This window comes from Strigops habroptila, chromosome 2, assembly GCF_004027225.2.
Source record: "Strigops habroptila isolate Jane chromosome 2, bStrHab1.2.pri, whole genome shotgun sequence".
Classification (NCBI taxonomy): Eukaryota; Metazoa; Chordata; class Aves; order Psittaciformes; family Psittacidae; genus Strigops; species Strigops habroptila.
In genome coordinates this window covers 56,538,549-56,561,289 of record NC_044278.2, presented here as the reverse complement: position 1 = coordinate 56,561,289, position 22,741 = coordinate 56,538,549, and the positions used below count along the sequence as shown (strand labels likewise).

The 22,741-nt window shown below is 39.5% G+C and overlaps 1 protein-coding gene across 1 annotated transcript in view; it reads right to left on the bottom strand.

Annotated features, from left to right (window-relative positions):
* ATP10A (ATPase phospholipid transporting 10A (putative)) overlaps positions 1 to 22,525 on the bottom strand; it is an 89,964-nt gene extending 67,439 nt beyond the window's left edge. Inside the window, exons 1-2 of the mRNA XM_030476465.1 lie at positions 22,476 to 22,525; positions 2,348 to 2,552 (exon numbers count right to left, since the gene is read on the bottom strand). Coding sequence (XP_030332325.1) covers positions 2,348 to 2,552; positions 22,476 to 22,525 — 255 coding nt within the window. The remainder of the gene's footprint in view (positions 1 to 2,347; positions 2,553 to 22,475) is intronic.
* Positions 22,526 to 22,741: the final 216 nt, after the last annotated feature.

Sequence of the window (22,741 nt, the reverse complement as noted above, 5' to 3'; positions counted from 1 at the left end):
CTCAGCTATTTTAAGAGAAGGGAGGTAGTCACATGTGGTTTTCTTACAAGCTCTCTTTCAATACTTCAGTTCTTGGGGCCCAGTCCTATTTTCATTGGAATGAATGAGCTTTCTGTCATTGGCCCCTGTTTAATCCCTGACAATTTATTATGGACCTCACTGCCACTGCAGCTAGGCATCTTGTGATATAAAATTTGTTTCTAAAAATTATTTATCCACATATCTTGGAGCACACTTCTGAGATAGAAAAGTTCTATAATCATAATACAGAGAACTAAGATTTGGAAGAAGGATGAACTGAAAACACGAAGTGCAGTAGGTATCTACAAAGCTGACTCTAAGCATCTGTATGATATCTGACTTCTTCAGTAAAGCCGGGTATACTGAGCAAGTCATGCCACATATACTCTGATGTGCTAAGCTGCTTGGCACATGAACCTAGCTTTGCTTCCCTAGGTAGGCACTGTTTCCTCAGCCTTCTTGCCTAACCAGGTCCAGTGCAGTCTCCAATAACCTTTAACTTTTCGAGGTGGAAATGGCACTGCCACTCACTTCCACACAACAGTCTAAAGGTTACAGGTGTTGCCAAACTGTAGAAAATCCAGACTTGAAGTCTTTAGCTGCCTGTTTTCCTGCTGTATTAATGCATACATGAGTTTACTGGTTGAAGACAGAAGAGTGACTCCACAAGTGATTGCTTGGGCATGCATCTAGGCTTCACAGCTTTAGGGTCAGCAGGTCCCCTCTCAGCCCGCCAGCTTCCAAGAATCACACTCCTAGTGCTGAATCATGACTCTGCCGCCAGGAAACTGGGGATCCTGATGTAATACAAGGGACTCCTCAGGGCAGCAAGGTTCTTGAAAGCCAGACTTGTGATGATCTGTACTTAGTCACATCAATTCCTTTCACCGTGTTTACGAACACCTCCTGCTGTGTGTCAGATGGTCTCGGATCACAGATATCCAACCATTTGCTGCGGATGAGCAGAGGAACTGGTACATTCCCAGGTCTTCCTTTGAGACAGATCTGGGACGTGCCCTTAGCTTATAACTGTAACCACAAACATGAAAGCATCCCTGTATTCAGTAGTGTATATGCAATCTATAGTTTTTGTCCTACATAATTTGCCTGAGGTCATGTAGGAAGTCTATGCTGGCAGAGAAGTGGGATACATCATCTGAGTACCACCCTGGAGTTCTACCCACTGGGAAAAAATTCAGTGGGAACAAGATGGAATGATTGAGAAGCAATTCAATCAGCTTCTTTGAAACAATCAGAGTTTTTGAAACATTTGGCCTGTAGCTGATTAGGCTTCTTGCCGTGGCAGTAGCTACTGTGTCATGTCTAAATTCTATGTGGAAATCACTGATTATTAAACAAGTCTTTATCTCATGTTTTCACAAGCTGTTCAGATAAAGGCTTTATCTGCCACAAAGAATTATTTGGAAGGCACATTGATTTTTATCCTGTTCAAAGGATTGCAACTTCATTAAGGTGATTACCTCAGTACAACTATAGGCTTCTGTAGTTACGTTTGATGGCCATGGTAAGGGCAGCAGCTCCATTGTTTACAAAATCTATCAAATAAGGAGAGCTACTAGGAAAAAAAGATTTAGCTGAAATCTAGAAAAGAGTTTAATTTTTTTCCTAACAAAATACAGGAAACTGAGGTTAGCTAGCAAGAGGTAAGGGAGAGGAGGGCATACAAAGAAATACTATTTCAGTAAGATTATTAAAGCAAGTAAAACTTCAGGTAATTTCCTCTAATTCTGCTGAAAGTAACTGATCTGGATTTTGTTTTGTTTCAAAATAGTGCTGTTGCGGAGAGATAAGCACCGTGAGAGAGCAGTACAACAGTTTTTCAGCACAGACACCTCCAGAATGCATGCATGCTGTCCCTTTAAATCTTACAACCTTTAATGCTCCAAGTGCTGGAGGGGTATTCTGCAACACAGAGTTTCAGGCAAAATTCCTAATTGAAACTGATCTGGTTTGCAGGCAGGAAAAGTAGTTGTTTATATTTAAATATCATCTCACTGGGGACTTAAAATGTGTTTTCAAAAATCAAGCTACAATAGAAGCCATTAAAAACCCCCAACATTTTCCAACCGCACACAATTGCCCCAGATAATTCCTATTCAAATTCAGGGAAAAATTATGGTAAAACTTCTGATACTATGATGAGGTCAGCTGTTGGCAAGTGCTAGTATTTCAATGACAACCATAACAATAATTCATTAGCATTACTAGAACAAGCAGATTTAGCTGGTGTGGAGTGGACTGGTGAACAGTTTACTTATCTGAAACAAATTCTTATCTTAAGTGAGAGTTAAGAATGGCGACTTACCAGCTCTAAGAACCTCCTCACCACCTGCCTTTGTTTTAAGTTAGTTTCACCATCCAGGTTAGCTGTTTCTATGTGGCACAGCCCATCAGGATCACTTGAGGAGAGCAGCAATATGTCAGCAGGTATAATTTCATTACAGCGAAGCTGCACAAAGTCTCCAACTTTCACTTCTTTCCAATATCTGCTTATATATTTCTTCTCATTTCTAGGAAAAGAAAAAAAAAGACATTTACAGGACATATTAAAAAAAAACAAATGCACAGAATGGGGTCCTTCTCATAAGATGTGGTTTGACTAGGGGAAAACATGTTAATGTTAGACCTGGCTAAGCAGGTTAAGCAGCTTTGCACACTCTTTTCCCTCACTCTGTGCTCTGAGCCATCTGTTCGACCCCATGAAGGGAAGGGGGGCTGCTGTCCATACTGGATGAAAAGGAGTCTCTTTCAGGGCAAGAGGGGAACTGAATTCAGGCTTGGGTGCAGGTCAGCTGCATTGCACAGCTCCTGAACTTCCTCCATCATGTACCATCCTCTGATGCACCCTCACAGCTTCCCCTTGTTTCCTTTTTTCAACAGGGACAAGGTTTGTATAGTGCTGCATGTCATATTTGGATGAAGAAGCCAAAAATCCCTAACTGAAAGGAATTTCCACTATTCATCACTAAACCTAAAATTACAATGACATGTCATGTGGAAAAACATGGTCCCAGCTGCTCTACTGGGAAAGGACACTGCCACTTCTAAATATTACTGCAGTACTTCCATTCTAGCCACAGCACTGTGTGTTACATAGCTGATTTCTGCTTAGTTACGCTGAACCTTTTATTTTGGAGTCTAATTTCTTTGTCAATTCAAAGACTAACCCACCTGAAAGTGATGTATATGTTCATTTAGATATGACTACTGAACCTCTCTAGTTTTAAAGGTCGTGCTAGTTTGCTATTTTTTAACATTTTCTTGAGAGCAAGAAGAAAAAGGAGCAGGTGATTGCTTAATTAATTCATGACGCACAGACTCGTGCTTTCTTGGCATTTGTGTAAATGACTTACTTCTTCTGCGTTTTGGAAAGAAATTAATTTCAAAACAGCAACAATATTAACTTGGTAAAACACCTCCTGAAAATGGGAAGCTGCTACTCTGACATTTTTTCTAAGCTGTCAGAAGGCCATTTGCCATGCGAGCACCAAGATGGCTGTCAGCACTGTCACTGTCACTGTCACTGTCACCAGAGATGGTCTCTTGTGACAGCACTTTAACTGGCAGAATGAGATTCTGACAGGGAGTGAGGAGTGGTGGTGGCTTTTTTATGTTCTTTAATGTATATTGTTTTAAAATACATCACTTTCAGTAGTAATGTGAATAGATTTGTAAGTAAGTGAAAACATGCAACTCCTGCCAGTGTTATTACTTTGGAGTTACTGTTAGTCATGCCATGCCTAACTCATCCTTGTCATACCTTCACTGGTGTTACAGGAGTTAGTAACTTAATTGTCTTTTATTCATGTATTTTGCTTATATCCTGAACAATAATGTGTCAGGTAGCATGACAAGGATGTATCAAATCAGGTTTTACTTCCCAGAATTTCTTCATTGTCTTTTCCTAACATCCAGTTAATAAAGGAAGGAATGTAAATTATGGCTGTGATTTCTATTTTGATAAAGCCTGAAAAGAATTAAAAAGAGCCAAGTGTAAAACATGATAGTCTAACAAAGGCAGGTAATATACATACTGAAATTACTCATTCCCTTCACACCCAGGCTGAAATCAACATTTAACTCTTCCTGCTAACGAGTATGAATTGCTTTGAAACCCAGTGTACCATAGCGTAGTACAATCACCGCACCACAGATCTGGAGGGTTCGCTAGCCATGCAATCTGTAACTCCACATCCCTTCACGTATGGCCATTGCTCTTCATCCTTTTTAGTTTAACTGTGAACTGGGTGATGTTCAAATGCGTGTACAATGAGTAGCGTTACAGAAGTAGGATCAGGCTAAAAATACCAAGTAGTCCCATACTATGCTATAAGCACTACAATTTTTCATTTAACTTCTATTGTTTGGGAAGCATTGCTATTTTAGCATTTCCTCATCTCTCACATGCACAGCAACTGCCACAACTATATACACTATGGCAGGAAGGGCAGATATCGAGCAACACAAGGAGAAATGGTTGTGCTGGGATAAATTAATTTGTTCAGCGTGAAGAAGAGAAGGCTGCAGGGAGACCTTACTGCAACTTTTCAGTACCTAGAGGAGGCTTATAAAAAAGAGAGAGATGTTTTACAAGGGCCTGTAGCAACAGGACAAGGGGGAATGGCTTTAAACTGAAAGAGGGTAGATTTAGATCAGATATAAGGAAGTTCTTCACTGTGACAGTGGTGAGACACTGGCGCAGGTTGCCCAGAGAGGTGGTAGATGCCCCATCCCTGGAAGTGTTCAAGGCCAGGTTGCATGGGGCTTTGGGCAACCTGATCTTGTTGAAGATGTCCCTGCTCACTGCCAGGGGCTTGGACTAGATGACTTTCAAAGGTCCCTTCCAATGCAAACCATCCTATGATACTTATCCAACAGTCAGCAAGATCTTTCCTGGCATGGTCCTGTCTGTCCATTTACCTTGTAGGTGCTTCTGAAAAGCCCTCCTGTCTCTGGCCCTTAATGTCCTAAAATCATCTGCAAATTATGCTGTCTTTCCTTTCATAATTACCCAGCTGAGAAATTCATATTTCAAACACAGATTTCTCTTAGATCTTGCCATTTATTCTTGCTTTGTCCTGACTCCATTGCTACTGTGTCGTTGATGACAGTCCCCTGCAGTTTCTGCACAGTGCTTCAGACACTGCTTGCAATGGACTCATCAACAAAAGCTTTTGTCAAGTTTAACTAAAGATCATCTGACCTCCTGGACAATTTTGTTGAAGGCTCAAAGAATTCTGTCAGGAACACAGGAAGTGGGAGATGCCGTCTCAGTTAGTGGGTCCAGCCCCTTCCCACAGTCACAGAATACCCTGACATGGATATTTAGCCCAGAAGCTAACACCCCACAGTTCTAGCTGCCCTCACTTACCACAAGCCTGAAGATAGATTTTAGTACCTATAATAAACTTCAGGCTTATGCTGCAAGAAACTAAAGCTGCAAACCATGATGAAAAACACAAAGAAGTCAGAGATACTAATTCTTATATTTCAAAACCTTCTTACACTTCAAAGTTAGATGGAAGTCTTCCAAATCAGTATGCTGTCATGAACTACTGCTATTCTGTGAAGGGAATAGATACTGTTGTTACTCTAAGTGAAATCACCACCATGAAGTACTAGTTTCAGACAGCTAAGCCCGGATACTGTAACGTGTTGTGTTGGGCTCACATATTAAAAATGTCTATCCTTCTGCATACAACCTAGTTTTTATCAACAAATTTGCATGCAAAGAATGTATCTGTCAGCTGTGGTTTAAACCCACAGTCAAGTAAATCTTCGTGCTCCTCTCTGCCACAATCAGAAGCAGAACTTGCCAGTGCTTTTACTTTTCTGAGCAAATCTTTACAGGTAGACATTGACTGAAATCTAAAGATGGATGGCGAAAAAGTCAGATGGAGCAGCTGCATTGACATCAACACTGTTGTTAGCCAACAGCAAATGTGGCCCTGGCAGGAGTCAAACCCCTCTAGAGGTTAATGTTCTTTTGCAACAATGAAATGCAATTATCTCAGCATATCCATCTTCAAACTTACAAGGGAAAGTCTGCAGCATCCTTTCAAGGGTATGAATATACAGAAAACTACTTTAATTGCTATTAAAAATTTGTATTAGTCTACCTACAGCATATATTTGGCCTGTGCTCTGTTCTGAAGCAGAACAGCCTGCAGGTTTGTGCCAAATTTGAGGTTGGCTTTGGTTAACAGCAAAACCTAAGCAAAATGAAAAATATTGATGACTTCATTTCCTTAAATATTAGTTTTAAATTTAGAAATACAGAAACTCAGAAATTACATTTTCTTTTCTTATTAACCACGCTTTTCCTTCTTCTGTTCTACTTTGCAGGATGAGGTGATAAAGATCACGCCCATAATTTTGCTCTTCTGGCCATGTAGACACCGGTTTATGTCTACAAAAAGCAGAAGATTTCAAACAGTCTCTGCTTAAACATTACAAAAATAATTGTTTCTTTCTTTTGAATACCTTTGAACTGTTTTGGTATAATAAGGAATTATTCCAAATTTCTTAAAGTGAGATAAAAAACCTACACATATCATTTAGAGGAATCTTTCCTCTTCTCTCTTTTTTTTTTTTTTAAAGTCTGGGCAAAATATCACAAGCAACTATCATGCAGCTATAATCTGTTCCACTTGTGGATGGCCTGCATAGTAGTTATTTTATATGTTAAATCAAGAAGATGGGACTACTAGGTAATCATTTCTCACTTCCTGTACCTCTCCACTGCCAAAAAATATACTAATGAGTGGGAATGGCTGACACAGATTTGCTCCTCCAGTTCCAGTGAGTGGCTGGGGCACCCATGCTTCTATGTAACACTGCCCTAGCTTAGTCTCTACAAAGGCTCCCATATTAATCTCAGCAGGGCTTGTAAAATACATTTGGCAAAAGAGGATGTTCTCTTGTACCTTTTGGGGTGTTCAGTCTGTTCAGTCTGTCTTACACAGCATACCACTTCCTACAAAGGTTGTGGCTGTGACCCAGAGGTTTTTAAGCCTCTCAAGACATCCAAACGAAATGTTGTTTCCCAGTCCAGGCCCATCCGCTGACCTGCTTTTGAAGTAACAATCGTCTTCACTTCAAAAGAAATCAGATTCCTTTGCCCTCCCTGCCAGCTGAGGTTGGTCATTGAACCAGTAGGCTTTACAAGAAACACAGCAAGCAATTAAGTCTGTAGAAGAGGAAAAGCCCTCCACAAAAGACAGGTCAAAGAGTTGTTGTGTATGTACAAGGCAGAGCTCTTCTTGGTGTCAGCAAGGTCCTTCTTTTCCATCTCAAGAGGCAGAAATAGAGTGGGGTAGCACAAAAGAATGTACCTGCTCCCAGTGACTTAAAACGTTCAAATCACTTGGCTACAAGCACTGTGACAAGTCTCTTGTTTAGGACCAAGCTAACTAAAAGACCTTGAGGTTAATTGGCAGGGCCCAAGCAGAGCAGCAACTCCTGAAGGAGAACCTCAAACCATAACACAAGCATAGGAGTGTCACATCAGGCCAGACTACCTTTAGGGAGGCTCCAGCATCTAGCTGTTTCTCAACAGGTCCTTCATGGTCATAGAGTTTCCCCAAATTGTCTGTTATTTCTCTTGCCTGGGCTGAAGCCTCACCTCCAATCCTTCACCTCTCTTCCCAACACTCCAACAAACCCCCTCCAAAAAAAATGTGAAGGGGGTTCACACTGACTGAGCCCACAGCACTCTATCAACACTTTCGTAGCAAGCAGAGATTTTGCCTAACTCACCACAGGCTACAAAAGCAGAGCTGGTGGGTAGCACTGAAATATGGGCACAAAACTGCTGTACCAGTACTAATTATGATTTGAAAACTACAGGTGTAGCTGATCTCAGAGTTTAAAAACAAGAGCTATCTATGAGACCAAGGCATATACTACACAAAGTCTGAACATGCTAAGTATCTACGGAAACGCGTTGAGAACCATTTGGGTACAATTACAATGTAGTGGCAAAATGAAGGAAAAACATGTAACGTAAGTCAATGCCAAGGGAGGTTACATAATACCCAGAATATGTCTCCATTTCACCACAAATGATAACATCTGTTTCTATGAAAATAAATCATGAAGAGGCTCTGAATCTGATATTAATCAGACAAAACAGATTAACAGAGCGTGCTCTTGAGAAACATTGAAGAGAACAAAATCTCTCCATGACTGAAGTTTCTGAATAGATCCTGTAATATTCACATTATTTTAAGGGCACTTAAAAGTTTTCTTGTTTTCATGGACTTAGAATATTCTGTGTTTCTTTTTTGGAAGATTAGCGAGTGCAAATGTATGTTACAGTTGCTAGAAGCAAATGTGTGTGTATAGCAATGACGAGTCATAAAGGTGCCTTTTATTAGATTCATTCTTCCTGAAAACTGCTAATTTTTCTGTTGCAAGTCAAACTTGCTATGAAAAAATAGTACCCAGGAAACCTCCGTGATCCAGATTTATAATGTGGAAGTAATAATTTAACTTCTCTTGGCAACGTTATCTCCATTATACCTCATGTTGAAAGAAACCTCACTATTGTTCACTAAAATGAAACATTTGATACCCGGAATAAATGATTTTTCAGCCAAGGAACTTTTAATAACAACATGAAACATAAAAGCAGAACAAGTAATGAAACTTCACACAAACTGAAGAAAGAAAAAGCTGTGTTCCAGAACTTGATTTTAAAACTCTAAGACTGTTTAGAGAGATGTTTCGTATTAATGTTTTTTTTTTAAAGTAGTATGATTCTCTTACGTTTACTGCCAAAAATACTAGCAAAATCCAATCACTCTTCCAGTAAACCGATATATTGGGAGAGAAGAGTATCAATTGCTTTTACTTAGCAGGATGAATAGGTAATGGTTAGTATTGAGGCTTCCTAAATGGGTATCAAACAAGGAGGTGGAGGAAGTGGAGGAACAGCCTGGATGTAATTTGCATCCAGTCCTATAAACATTAAAACCCATGAGTCAGTCACCTCCACACTAAAGCCACAAAGCTTTTGATAGCTTGAGATATGAGAACTTATCTTCTGAACAAAGTAATACAAGAAATGCTCATCTTTAGATGTCTTCCTCTGAGCATCACCGAACACAGCCCTTGCGCTTGACAACACTGCTTACTGGTACCTAGAGCAAAAAACAAACACACAATGCAAAGGAGATGGCTATCTCAGCAGAGAGCCCACAGCCAGGTAAGGTTCTCATCCTGACTTCCAGAGCCATCAGAGATATAAGGATCAAGTATTTACATTACAGTGCTGCTCAAAGCCACTGCAAAAAGATTCAGCTGAGCTTGGTGGTCTGCAAGCATGGAAGGAGAAGGAGAAACAATCCCTTGCCTGAAGGGAACCCACTCAAATAATAGATACATAATGACACGAATCACCTGTATCTGTACCTGCTTCCTAAACAGATAAAGAAAAAGGAACTCTTCCAAGGGAGATCTTAGGTGCTAAATTTTGGTAAGACATTAGCTCTACATAAAAGCCTTCCAGGATCCTTGTCCTCTAAACCAATAATCAATGGCATGAGGGCACTTATGAAAACTGCCTGAGTGCCTAAAACTCAGGTGTGAATTAGATGCATATATCCAGTGGACTAAAATTCCTCCATTCAGTGCTGTCCCACTGCATTTAAGCCGGTACAATCAGGTGACCATTCCAAGGGGGTTTTTCATATCTTAATGGTACATCTTAAAAGGTAAATTTGGCATGAGGAAATGGGGAAAATCCCATTCTTTAACAGATTCAGACATTTTAATGGATTTTTTTTCCTTCTCATTCCTCTGATTTTACACACCTGCTGCATTTAATTTCAGGACTACCTGACCCAGGCCATAAAAATGCATCAGTATATTCACTATGTACACACAAAAGCCATTTGTAAAGAACTACTAAAGGAAGGTGCTTCCTAAGTGCAACGGCTCTTATTTGAAAAATCATTCCAGTTTTTTTTAGCTAAATACGTAACAGTTGAAAGAATTTTTATCAGGAAATGTATTTACTGCTAATTACATTCACAGCCCTGATGGAGTTGTTCACTGATACTCAGTTTGGGAGAATCAGTGGCTGATATGAAAAGCACAACTGAAGTTTTAAACATAGGAACTTATCTTAGGCTGTATGTAGCCAATTTCTCTATATTTAGCTGCTCTTACAGGTTATTTAATCTGTCTTTAGGTGTCTGGATCACTGCTTGCCCCAACAAGACAAGAATACTAACAGGAGGAAGAGCAAACAGCCTCAGGTTATACCTTAGTACCAAGAGATGTTTACCATAGCGTTCTCTAACCAGTCTAAATATAAAAATATGAAAACCTCTAAAATTCTGGTATAAAATAGTAACAAGGTATTTCCTAAGAATGCTTTCTTAATGATGATTGATAAGGCCACATGTAAACTGGGACCTGGGAGCACTTCCGAATATTCATGACGACTGAATACACGCACTGGGTTGGATCCTGCATTAGACTGAAACCAAGATGTGCATAAGCCTCAATTTGCTATGCTGTAGGTCCTGATGCAGTTCGAATTCAGCCTTATATAAGCCTGTTTTTGTAGGCATTCACGGAATATAAAAATATTCCTCACCTCCATCAGAGAAGAATTAGAAGACCAAACTCCATGCAAATCATATGCAGTGATATGAATCTTTGAAGGCTTGAGTCAGAACAAGAATGTCTACAGATGAAAATTTTATATTCAAAATTTGTGGTGAAAGCAAATAGAGATCCATATTGAAGAAGTGAGAACCACAAAATGCAAAATTCTACTATTTAAAGGAAATGTAGGATGTCGTTAGTAACATTTGAGTAGTTCAGATTCAACAACTTCACTACTGTTGGTACCTACATATAAAAAAATCAGGATAAGAATTCTTTTAATGCTTTCAGTGTCAATTTGACTATTCTGAGAGCCCTTGCTTATATACTACCTGTTGCTTTCCCTGAATTAAAGATGTTGATCTTCATCTCATTAATATTCCAAACTTAGTGGAGCCAGTCAATGAGTGTAGTTGAATATGAAATACTAAGCTAGAGTAATACTTTTGTTTTCAGAGATAAATGCACTCCCTTTCTTTCCCACTGATTTACAATCAAAATGACTATGCATTATAGTCAGCTCAATGGAATTACGAGATATAGTCAGCCAATGCTATGAGGGTCTCTGGTGACACCCTGATCAGCTAACGCTGACTGTGATCAGGGGTAGTCACAGGGATTCACCAAAGGGAAATCATGCTTAACCAACCCAATAGCCTTCTACAATGAGACAACTGGCAGGATAGATGAGGGAAGAGCAGTGGATGCTGTCTACTTTGACTTCAGCAAGGCTTTCGACACTGTCTCCCATGACATCCTCATAGGAAAGCTCAGGAAATGCAGGCTGGATGAGTGGATGGTGAGGTGAATTGAAAACTGACTGAATGACAGAGCTCAGAGGGTTGTGATGGGTGGCACAGAGTCTAGTTGGAGACCTGTAACTAGCAGTGTCCCCCAAGGGTCAATACTGGGTCCAGTATTGTTTAACTTATTCATCAGTGACCTAGATGAAAGGATAGAGTCCCTCCTCAGCAAGTCTGAAACTGGGAGGAGTGGCTGATACCCCACAGTGCTGTGCTGTCATTCAGAAAGATCTAGATAGGCTGGAGAGGTGGGCAGAGGAACCTAATGAAGTCCAACAAAGGGAAGTGCAGGGTCCTGCACCTGGGGAGGAATAACCTCATGCACTGCTACAGGCTGGGGGCTGACCTGCTGGAAAGTAGCTCTGTGGAGAGAAACCTGGGGGTCCTGGTGGACACCAAGCTGTTCACGAGCCAGCAATATGCCCTTGTGGCCACAGCCAGTGGTATCTTGGGCTGCATTAGCAAGAGCATTATCCTCCCCCTCTACTTTGCCCTCGTGAGGCCTCACTTGGAGTACTGTGTCCAGTTCTGGACATATATATTTAAACAAAAACATGCACACTCACAAATATAAACTCTTGTTTGCTATTGCCCTATTATAAAGAAATACTGTAACTTGTGAACGCTGTTTCATATAAACTCTTTTTGAATTCACATCGAAGAATTTAAAATCTAAAAGTGGGCCAAGTAATAGGAATGGATATTGTGCTTTGATTCGTTTCACATGAAAGGGTTACCTCATCACCCACAGTATTTCTTGGTAATTACTAAATAAGTTATTTGCAAATATTATTGTCACAATTAGAAAAAAATGTTAATGAATGTTTTTAACTTATTGTTCACTTAACTCCAAAACCAAGTTACAAATCTTGGCCCAAATTCAGCAAGGTACCTGAATATATTCCATCTAAACTCAGGTGGAAAAGCACTCTTTCTTGCCAAACTCCAGAAAGAAAACTTCTCTATTTCACATACATATCTTCCTTGGGGGAAAAATGATAAAACATTGAAATTCAATACCCTAGAAAAAAAATAAATTCCAAGGTCTTTACTGCAGCCAAAAGAAGAAAGCGACTGGCTGCAAACAACTCTGCTTTTGAAACGCCCAGAAACTGGGCTTAGAGCAAGCAATTTCAAAGAAACTATTTATTGAAAGGATTTGAATCATGGAGCGGGAACAAACACCCTAAAAGAGCTTGTGAGATCTGAAACACCTCAGCAGGTGGCAGGTCACCCTGGTCGTGGGCAGAAAAAGCAGCACTCGGCAGCCTGGCATATACTGAGACCAAAACATTTGTGTCACAACCTCTAGGCAGAAGCTAGCTTAGAAAGGCAGAAACATCAGTTTTAAAAATAAACTTTAATCTGAGCTCTCCTATAGAATAGGAAAGTGCGAGGTTTACATGGAGGAAAGCCTGTGAAGAAGATTAAACCCGAGAAAGAGAACTTATGACCATTTTAAAACATAAAGCAAGGGCTACTAAGGAAAACTTCCTTCACCTTAAGCAACAGTGCATAAGTTCTGGTTTTGGAAAAATTCAGTCTGCAAGATGAAAATGGGGAGAAACTAAGATTGGCTGGTAATAAAAGGTTGTTGCTCCTGTGAGTCTACTTTTGCTGGGGACTCCTAAGGTTTATTGCCAAGACTGCACAACAGGGCAGTACTGTGCAGCTCTTGTCTTCTGGACCTGCCACATTAGTTTTGAGACCCTACCGGTTTGTGGGCCATAATGGTCCTTGGAGACATAGGCTGCAAAATAAATTCACATGCTAAACATATGTTGAGGGCTGCACTCTTGAAGTGACTTTCAGCAAAGCAGACAGGAGACATTAAACAGAATGTCAATGGACTCTTCACATTCAGTTTCACATACAGGGCATACTAGTTTTCAGAGGGAGGCTACAACAAAATGTTGTATTTTATTGTCAGTGTTGCAAAGATCTGCCTCAGAGCAGTGAGACTTGCTCAGTTTCTCCTGAGAAACCTAGGGAGGGAAAACATTTTCCTTGCTAAAGCATCTTGAGTTCTGCTCATTTAACGACATATAAAACTAAAGAAACCTGTAATATTTTTGTATGTACGATATGTACAATACATCCTATTACATTTTGTTACCAATCACACTTTGCTTCCACATCAGTTCACTTGGGAAACATTACAGAAACTGTATAGATCCATTTCTGATGCTTTGATTTAGAATTCATTTAAAAAAATTCTTTTTTTTTTTTTTAATCTATCTGGAAACTGAGGATGGAGAGACTGAAAAGTCTTCCAAAAGGATAAAGGTGAAATGATATCATCAACAGATTGGGATTTGATGAACTGTATGGTTTATCAATAAATTCTGTCTATTTCTTATTAGAGTCAATTTTATGTAAAGAAATCCAGCAACTGAAAACTAAAGAGCAGAACTGTATAATCCAAACCCAGACACAGTAGTTTTGTGTCTCCTTCAACCCTTAGCAGAGGGGTAAGAGAAGCATGGCAGCAGATAGGAAAGTACGAATCCAGCAGGATCTAAATTTTCAGTGAAAATATTTTATCTTTTCACATGCACATACTGATAGTCATCTTCGAGTCAGAAAGCCTCAAATTATTTAATCTTGCAGTGAACTGAATATTCTGCATTCAGTTTAATTAGCTTAAACTTCAACACTGAGCTCAGCAGAGCTCTATCTGCTGGCAGCTATCACTAAAACTTTTCCAGTATTTAGCTGGACTCAGGTGCTTGGGGCTCAGGCTGGTCACAGTATTTCCGCAGCAAAACATTACAAGACATTTCAAGGCACAAAAGCCCAGATTGAACTTCAAAACATGTTTACATCAAGTGATTATTTATTTGAGCTAGCATGCACATCAGAGCTTCAAAATGAAAGGTTTTAAATATGGGTGTGGGAGTCAGGCAATCATAAGTTTACCAGGCTGTGAATCTGTCCAGCAAGGCACTGAAATTGAGAGCCTTAGTCAAATTTCAGCATCTACCAGCTACAAATTTACACAAATGCTAAGTGTAAAACTAGTGAAACACTGCTGGTTAGAACTGACCAATCAGCCTAAACCAAGGCAAGTTGTGTTTGGCATGAGGTCATCGGAAATCCAGGAAAAATAAAGTTAACTCCTTGTTTTCTAAAAGGAAAAAATTACAAAGTAGTAGAAAATCAAAGTTTCCAGATCATAAAACACTGAAATAAAGTATTTTAAAATCATGTAATCTCACTTTTAAGAAAGCCACAGAAGTGGTAGTTGGTTTGCATGTTCTCCCCAAGTGTCAGACCTCCCTATCTCAAAAGCTGAGACATTTTAATAATGTTGCTGCGATTTTGCTTTCAATGAAAACTTGTCTTAAGGCCTCAGGATAGACGGAATGCCTATATTTCAATAGAAGATGGAATACCATCTCTGAGTATCACTAAATCTGTTATTCCTGGTCTAAGAAAAACTATTGCATATAGATCAGAAAATTCAAAAAGTTGCTTCCCTAAGGTTATTCAATTACTTTGAGAAAATCTAAGAAATTAGCCACAGTCCAATAATAATGTGTCCAATCTAGGAAGGTGAATTCTCCAATTCCTTTACAGTAAAAACCTATAGCTCCTTTTTATCCAAAGACATGCACTCCCTTCTTCAAGCAGAATCATATGCTTTTATATTTTTTTAAAATAGCTTACTGGAAAAATTAGGAAAGATATAACTGTCTGGGGACTGTGACTATTTTAACTGCTAAAGTACCTCATTCAACTCTATGCCTAAAGCGGATCACTGTATATGTCTTTGTATGGAGGAATAACTCTCTGTAAATAAAACTACTGATTGCACTGTACTGATTATAATTTAATAGTATTTAGCCAATTTTTAACTAAAAAAAAAAAATTATTCTGTTGCAGTCTGTGAGAGACTCTGGAGTTTATGAAAAGATGTGGACTATTACAGTGGTTTCTTAAAAGTGACATGATCACAGAATCATAGAATGTTTTGGGTTGGAATGGACCTTAAAGATCATCTAGTTCCAATCCCTCTGCTATGATTACAGACATGAGTCTGGATTTTGTCATGACCGTATCAGAGGACTATACAGATATACTCAAAATCCTCAGGGTTTGGTTTTTGATTTTTTTTTTACTTTAAAAAAGAATTGGGTACTAAGAGTTTCAGAACTTGAAATCACATTCTTAGGATGATGGTATAATACATGAAGAACTACATTAAGTGCCAGAATGAATAACAATAACAAAAGAATCACAGACCTCTCAGAGAGTTATGTGTCAAAATTCTCACTGATGACAACTGCAGATTTTTGGCTGGCGTCTCTGGCAATAAACAGCTGCTGAAAAACACCTACAAGGACGTAATTCTAAATGTGACTGCATTTCCAAAAGCTTAAAAGTACAAGAAGAAAAGAGAGCACATAAAAGTCTGACTGTAAGTGCTGCCATCAATATAGTGTTTCACAAAAGCTTTCTGGAAATGTTACTTTTAATAGTATCAGGTGTAAAGAGCAGTGTAATATGGCTTATAAATTACTGGAAGGGCTGTTGACATAGGTTAATAATAAACGACAGCATATGGAGTAGCAAGAGAGAATCAGAGGAGCGCTTGATTAACTCCAGTTCCAGTCACCATCAAAACTAATGATCTGTGATCTGTAGGCAGTGGTACGCACCATGGTAAACTAGACACGTCAAACACATAGAGTACAGAACCTACTGAGGTAAGTTATCTCCTATCTGCTTTATTACACAGGCATAGCCATATTAAATTAAACTGATGGTTTTATTAGCACTAGGCTGTATTCAGTCTCAGTCAGTTTTTAAGACAGCTCCTCATTTCAGAGAGAGATTCCTAATTCAGTGCTTGCAGAAAGATGCAAGATACTCAGGTAAGTAAGCAGCCAGAAATTATGTGTATGAAGAAGAGAAGAAGTGAGCTACTAAATATAATACATAAGCATGGGCTTGTAAAGTGTGGGTGGAAGGGGGCTGTGATATCCTCTGGTCAAGTCACAGGTCTAGATGACACAGAGATTAGGACGCGAGAACATACTGAAGCACGAGTCCTACTCAGGCTAGATGGAGGGTGTGGATGGCAATGCTATGTTGAAACACAACAGTTGAAGGTCAGCACAATTTGCAGCTAAACACAGAGATGATCACTTCTAGCAGGGATTTCTACTCTGACTGTTCTGCAGTTTGAAATATTGCCAGCAACCTCAACAGTGGAATGAAAGGGATGAGAATCTGGGCAGAGTTCAGAGAACACAAACATGGAAAGAGCTTTATGAGGAAATACAAAAATAACCATGTTGTACAGAGCATTCAAATCATCTGCAGAGGTGTGATAACTTCACAAAAACTGAGAGCTGTTATGTGAAAGAGGGAAAGCATGCCCAAGGAGCACAACATCCTCACTTGCTGGTAGAAACCTTGTGTTTTATTCACACTTGAGGAAGGAAAAAGCTGGATAGCCCGATGGCTCATCCTGAGCACTAGCACAGCAGAGGCAGTGGTACTTCATGTTTTCCCTGCACTGCTCTAGGAAGACACTGCAATGGCTTTGCCTATTCTGAGTACAGCTGTGCCAAGTTAAATGATTACCTTTTGCAGCTCACCACAGACTGCTCACCACTGCTTTCCTGTAACAGGTGACTGATCTCTCCAATTCCTGTCACAACTGTTCCTGTGGCTGCTTCTTAGATCAGGTCAGTTAAAAAACTCCAAAAACCTTACTATTAGAAGTGCTAGAGCTCATCTGGATCATTTTGGTTGAATTGCACTAGGAAGAGACCTTAAAAGCAGTGAAGCTGAGCAGCTGAGGGGGTAGAAGAAGGTCCTGGTCCACATCTGCAGGGCTCAGCTGCAGCTAGAACAGGATGTGTAACCACACTGCTGTCCCCTGCTCTATGTCAGAGAGAATGTTTCTGATGGAGAAAAGCAGTTCTTTCCAAGCCCTTTCAAGCCCTCTTGGCTGAAAAAGCATCACAGTTGCCAATAATTGAGGTGGCCTGTCCACTGCCCACTAAGCTAGGACCACAAACTATCTGATGCTTCAGCCATCATCAGCAAATAAGAAGTGTTCCTCACTGTTACTAATCTGCACAGGATTAAGAAAAAAAAAACAAAAAAAAAATCAATCAATCTCAAGTAAGAAACTCTACCATGTTTATGATCCCCTGCTTCATCCAGTATTTTGAACTTTCAACAAGTACAAAATGAGGAAAACAAAAACAACCTCCCTGGCCCCTTCCTACTCTCCAAGACTTTGTTTTTCTGTGGGTTTACTTGGCACGTAGCTTAAAAAATGAGGTATTGAACAGAACTGCTGAGTGAAGATGTCTGCCACAGACAAGCATCCTGTGAAACTGCTAGTACAAACCCAAACCTGACTGGAGTGCCTCCCACTATAGCTACTGTCTCTGAGAGCCATGACCTTTCAGCAGCCCAGCTTTGGCCCTAATGCACTGTGATACCTTCAGAATGGTCTGTTAGGAGGATAAATGAGTTTAATGAGTAGTTCCATTCTGGGAGACTGCCCTTGTCTGTATATTCTCGGTTGTGTGGTTCATTTCTTAAACTATAATATTCCCTAGGAAAAAGAAGGACAATTCTTGGCTGTAGGGTGGATACTGAAAGGTGGTTTTCCTAAATAATAAATTAGGTCAGTCCTTAAATAAGTCATCTCCTTCTCCCTGGATAAATATTTACTCCTTCCAAACTAATATTAGGTTTATTTGTCTCCCAACAGCTTTGTTCTATTCTGGTTTTCATTAGGAGTTCTGGAGACAGCCATGACAGAAATCTACTAGATAGATTTAGGAGATTAAAAAAAAAGAAACACCAACAGAACAAAAAAAAACCCCTTGGGCTTTTAGTTACCAGTAGAACCAGCCTCTGTTAACTCAGCATCCAGGCACAGCACACATTTTAAGGTAAGTTATTTCCCCAACAAAAACATTGGAACAAACTAAAACCAAGAATCTCTAAATGGAACTTAATCACTGGAAGACAGGAGTTTGCATTTTCAAAAGCAACTGATAATTTATTAGAAATTGAGTATTAGAGAGGCCTTATCTTTCCAAAGCTCAGGGCTGCAAAAGGCTTGTGTGTCAAAGGCAGGGAGAAAAGCACTATTTCCAGGGCACAAGGCCCTGCATATAGCATTGTCACCTGGGCTCAGGACAGACAGTCCAGAGAATATGTGTCAGACTACTAGAGAAGGGCAGCAGGGATTAACTTGGAAGGAAAAATTAAAGGGAGGGCTATTCCACAGCAAGCACTAAATCTTAAAGATGCCTGATGGCAGATGGATTGCCATTTTCAGAAGTTTGATGTTTCTCTGGTTTACAACAATGGGGAACTGTTTTCCCTAATGATTTTAGAATTTAAAGAATTTAATCCAGAATGAAAAACACCTTCAATGTTTTCAGTGATCAAACTGTAGGAAAAAAAGATCACTCTGTGTCCATCAGAAAGCTTTTGGTTTCATTTTGAGCTTTTAATATGATCTAGAGGTAAATCAAAGAAACATTCCTTTTCACCTACATCTGCTTGGTTTTCTTGGCATATAAAACAAAGCTGTGAAAGTGGCTTGAATGCTTCCATGAGAGCAAACATGAGAGGAAAAGAATGGCTATTTAACCATGAGTGAAATCCTTGGACAAGACCAAGTAAGTATAAAACTGTCCATGAAAAACTAAGTCTGGAAAAGAATGGGATTTCTAAGGACCAGAGGAAGGCACAGTAGGGCACCCTTCTCATAGCAGTAGTCTGGGCAAGCAACCCAGGCACTTAAAGGCAGAGTGTGATATACACATGAAGGAGGCTATTCCACAGGTAGCAGGGACAGAGCATCATAAGCCAGCTCCACCTGAGCCACGCAGTAACACAAGTTTCTGACACTGAACACCCTATCACCACGGTGAACCCTCCGCTGCCCTGTGCTTCTAGGCAGGGAGGCAAGTTTCTGTCCCCACTGAGGTTAATAAGGCATTGACACCTATGTCTTTCCAGTGCCTAAGCAAGTGTCCTTATTTTCAATACGCTGAGCACCAGCAATTTGAAAGCACACCATCATACAGTCAGCTAGAAGAGTACATAGGAGCTTATCACCAGGCACTGCTGTAATTCACAGCTCTTCCATCTGAAGAAGAAAGGCTACCAACCAATGGGAATTTTATCTTTTACCCTTGAATTTTAGGACATATAAGAGAATTTCTAATCTGTATATAATCTTTCCTAATATTGGGAACTGTAAGAGCAAATAGGCCTGGTACCAGTAGGTCTTACAGGCAACAGAAGCCAAGCAACAGTAACATAACGCAGGTTAAGTTCTCAGGGGCTTTTGAGATGATGAGAATATGATGAGAATTTTGAACGTAGGGTCTCTTGTTCTGGACCAGGTACAAAGCTGTACTTGTTTACCCTTCTGCCATAGAGTATGTGTTTAGTTGAAGCAGAACAATCAGCTTGAGGAAACATGTCAAAAAAAAAAAAAAAAATCAGGAAAAAGAAAAAAAGGCTTTCATTTTTTTATTATTCAAAAAAGGGGAGAAAAACAAACATGAAATTTCAGTATACGCCCGAGAGTTTTTTTCCAAGAACACTTGTATTTGTTGTTAAATCAGTAAGTATGCTTTGCTGGCCACATCAAAGCTCTTTAATTTATCTGTGATCAATCTGGGGTAAGCTTGTAAGAAAATACCTTTTTTTTTCCATCAGCTAAAAAACGTAAGCAGGAAAAAAATATCCTAGACATGAAACTAATCAAATTATACATGTGTTTGGTCTCTAGCAGCTCCTTGAAAGTGATTTTAGAGAACAAAGCAGTCTGGCTTAAAATTACTTACAATTAGAAATATTTGCCTTTTTCTTCCTTTCAGGAAAGTCTGTGTGCTTTATCCTAAATTCACTGAAGTCATTGAGTTTTTTTGTGGCGATTTCCGTGTGCTCTGGAACAGGGCTCTGGTGCATTCAGATTTCTGCCAAGCAAAAGGCTCTGAACTCCTACACTCCTAAGCTAGAATGGGTGGGAATGGGTTTGATTCTCACTGTGCTCAGAATATCTTGCATAATGTTTGATACTGAAAATGTCTCCCTGTATTAATAGCTGATTTGCATGAAAGCTAAAGGCAAAATGTACTCCTCAGCGAGTAGTGAAAAACAGAATACTGTGCCAAAGTAATAGAACAACATGTAACTATGCTCTGAAAATATGACAAATAGATATATTTTATTTATTCTAACTGTACATATTACTTCTGATTCTTTCACTTTTACAGTGCAAAATGAGGGAATTAATTTTGCATCCATCAGAAATAATGGGACTTGTGCTATTTAATCCAAGTAGGAGAAGACCCTCAATTCTTTTGATGCTGTTCATAATTTGGGTTGTCCAGAATGGATTAACATTGAAATGAAGAACTTTGCATTGTAAACTGACTAGATAATGTACAACTATGTAAAAGGAAAAGCTAACCAAATATTGAGCTTGTGGTACTACATGAATGACAGAAATAATACGGCGTTTCTATACCATGGGTCAATTCAATATAATTAAGAGAAGGATGAGAAGTGACCTGATCAAAATTTGTTAACAGCTACACAGGGCAAAGCTGTCTGAGAGAGGTGATCAGGCAAGGAAAGAACAAGATTCACTGGCTAAGAACTAAATCTAACCAAAGTTGAGATGGAAAATTATGTACAAGATTTTCATTATACCCTCAGGATGATTTCAACAGGAATGTGGTAGACTTGCAGTCAGATTAAAAAATTAAGATGAGATTTTGTGCATCGAACAGCAGTATGATGCAGAAATCTTTTAAAGAAGTTGCATCCCGTGCCATGAACCTAATTATCAGACAACGACTGACTTAGTATCATGGACTGTAATCTATTTTCCATGGTGCAATGCCTTTAAATTTTTTAGGCTTTCATCACAGCATAAGTTTTTGTACTTGGGAGTGTCCATCAATGCTAGCAACACTATGCTCTGGTATGGAGGTCCTGAAACTACATGTAAATGACTTTCATATTTCTAGTGACAGATCAGAAATATAAGCTGCTAATTTCTATAATGGCTTTTAAAATTCAGCTTTTTCACACCTTTTTTCCCCTCTTAATTAGGAAAGCAATAGTGAAATTGGGCATTTGTAGACTGCGATTCTTAGAATTACTGGGATGCCTCTGCAATCTGAAAGGTTAGAGCAGCTTTCTTTCAAAACACCTGCCATGTTGTTATTGAAAATACTGCTTTTCTACAGCAATTCACACCCTAATCACTTCCTATGTGAGGAATGTCAGACTATCATTGTTATTCCTCAAAAGCTGTAATGAGATTGAAGCACACTGTGGAAACAAAACTTTTACAAATAGTTGGAACACTTGCATTTTCTGTTTGTTTGTTTGGCATCTTCCCTCCTCCCTTCCCCTTCCCCCCTTCCCCCCCAAAAATCAAGTACTCTTTGGAGGAAAGAGGCTTTACTCATCATCCTTACCTGTTGAGTAAGGATCTATTTGAGGCATGATGCACAGCCCTCCCTCAGCCCCTTCCTACAAGCCTGCTTGGGTTGTATTTATAGAATAAACTTACAGCTTTTCACCCTGAAGAGACACCAAAAACTTCTTTTGTTCATATTGCATGGTCTGGAAATAAACAACGGGGTGACAGCAGTAAGTGTGACAACAGAATGAGTATATTTTTTCTTTCAGTAGAGTGCACTAAATTAGATTTTGTCCATTTGCTATGTTTGTAATGTTCCAAAATTGAGCAAAAAGGGGCAACAACGCAGCTGAGGTGGATTAAAACAGCTGAACTGGATAAATAAGCAGACTGTCTCGAAGTCCTTGCAGTTTGAAGCAGGCTTCAGTCCCAAACACTAGACATCAGAAAATTTACCATTTCACTATGCAAAAGTGATAGCAGAGGGTTTTGAGGTCTGTCTTATTTTTTAGGTGCAAGCATTTTTTTAGTGAAGTATAGATCCAGCATTTTAAGGCTACTGACAATAAGCTTGTTTTTACCTTCCACAGAACCTACGTGTAACGCCTCCCGCATCTCCTCCAGGAGGCATTTCGCATTTGTAGATGCAGGTGGAAAACTACTGCTGGGTGCATTTCAGGAGAAAATGTCCAAGAGCACAGGCAGACTGTCAGAGCTAGGGAAGGGTATAGACTCCAACACAGCTGAGTCCCAGCATTCACTCATATACCTTAATTGCTGTAGTCTAAAGCTCTTCTGTAGGCCCGGTACAAAATATGTCCTTCATTTTTAAAGTTTAAATCTTGTA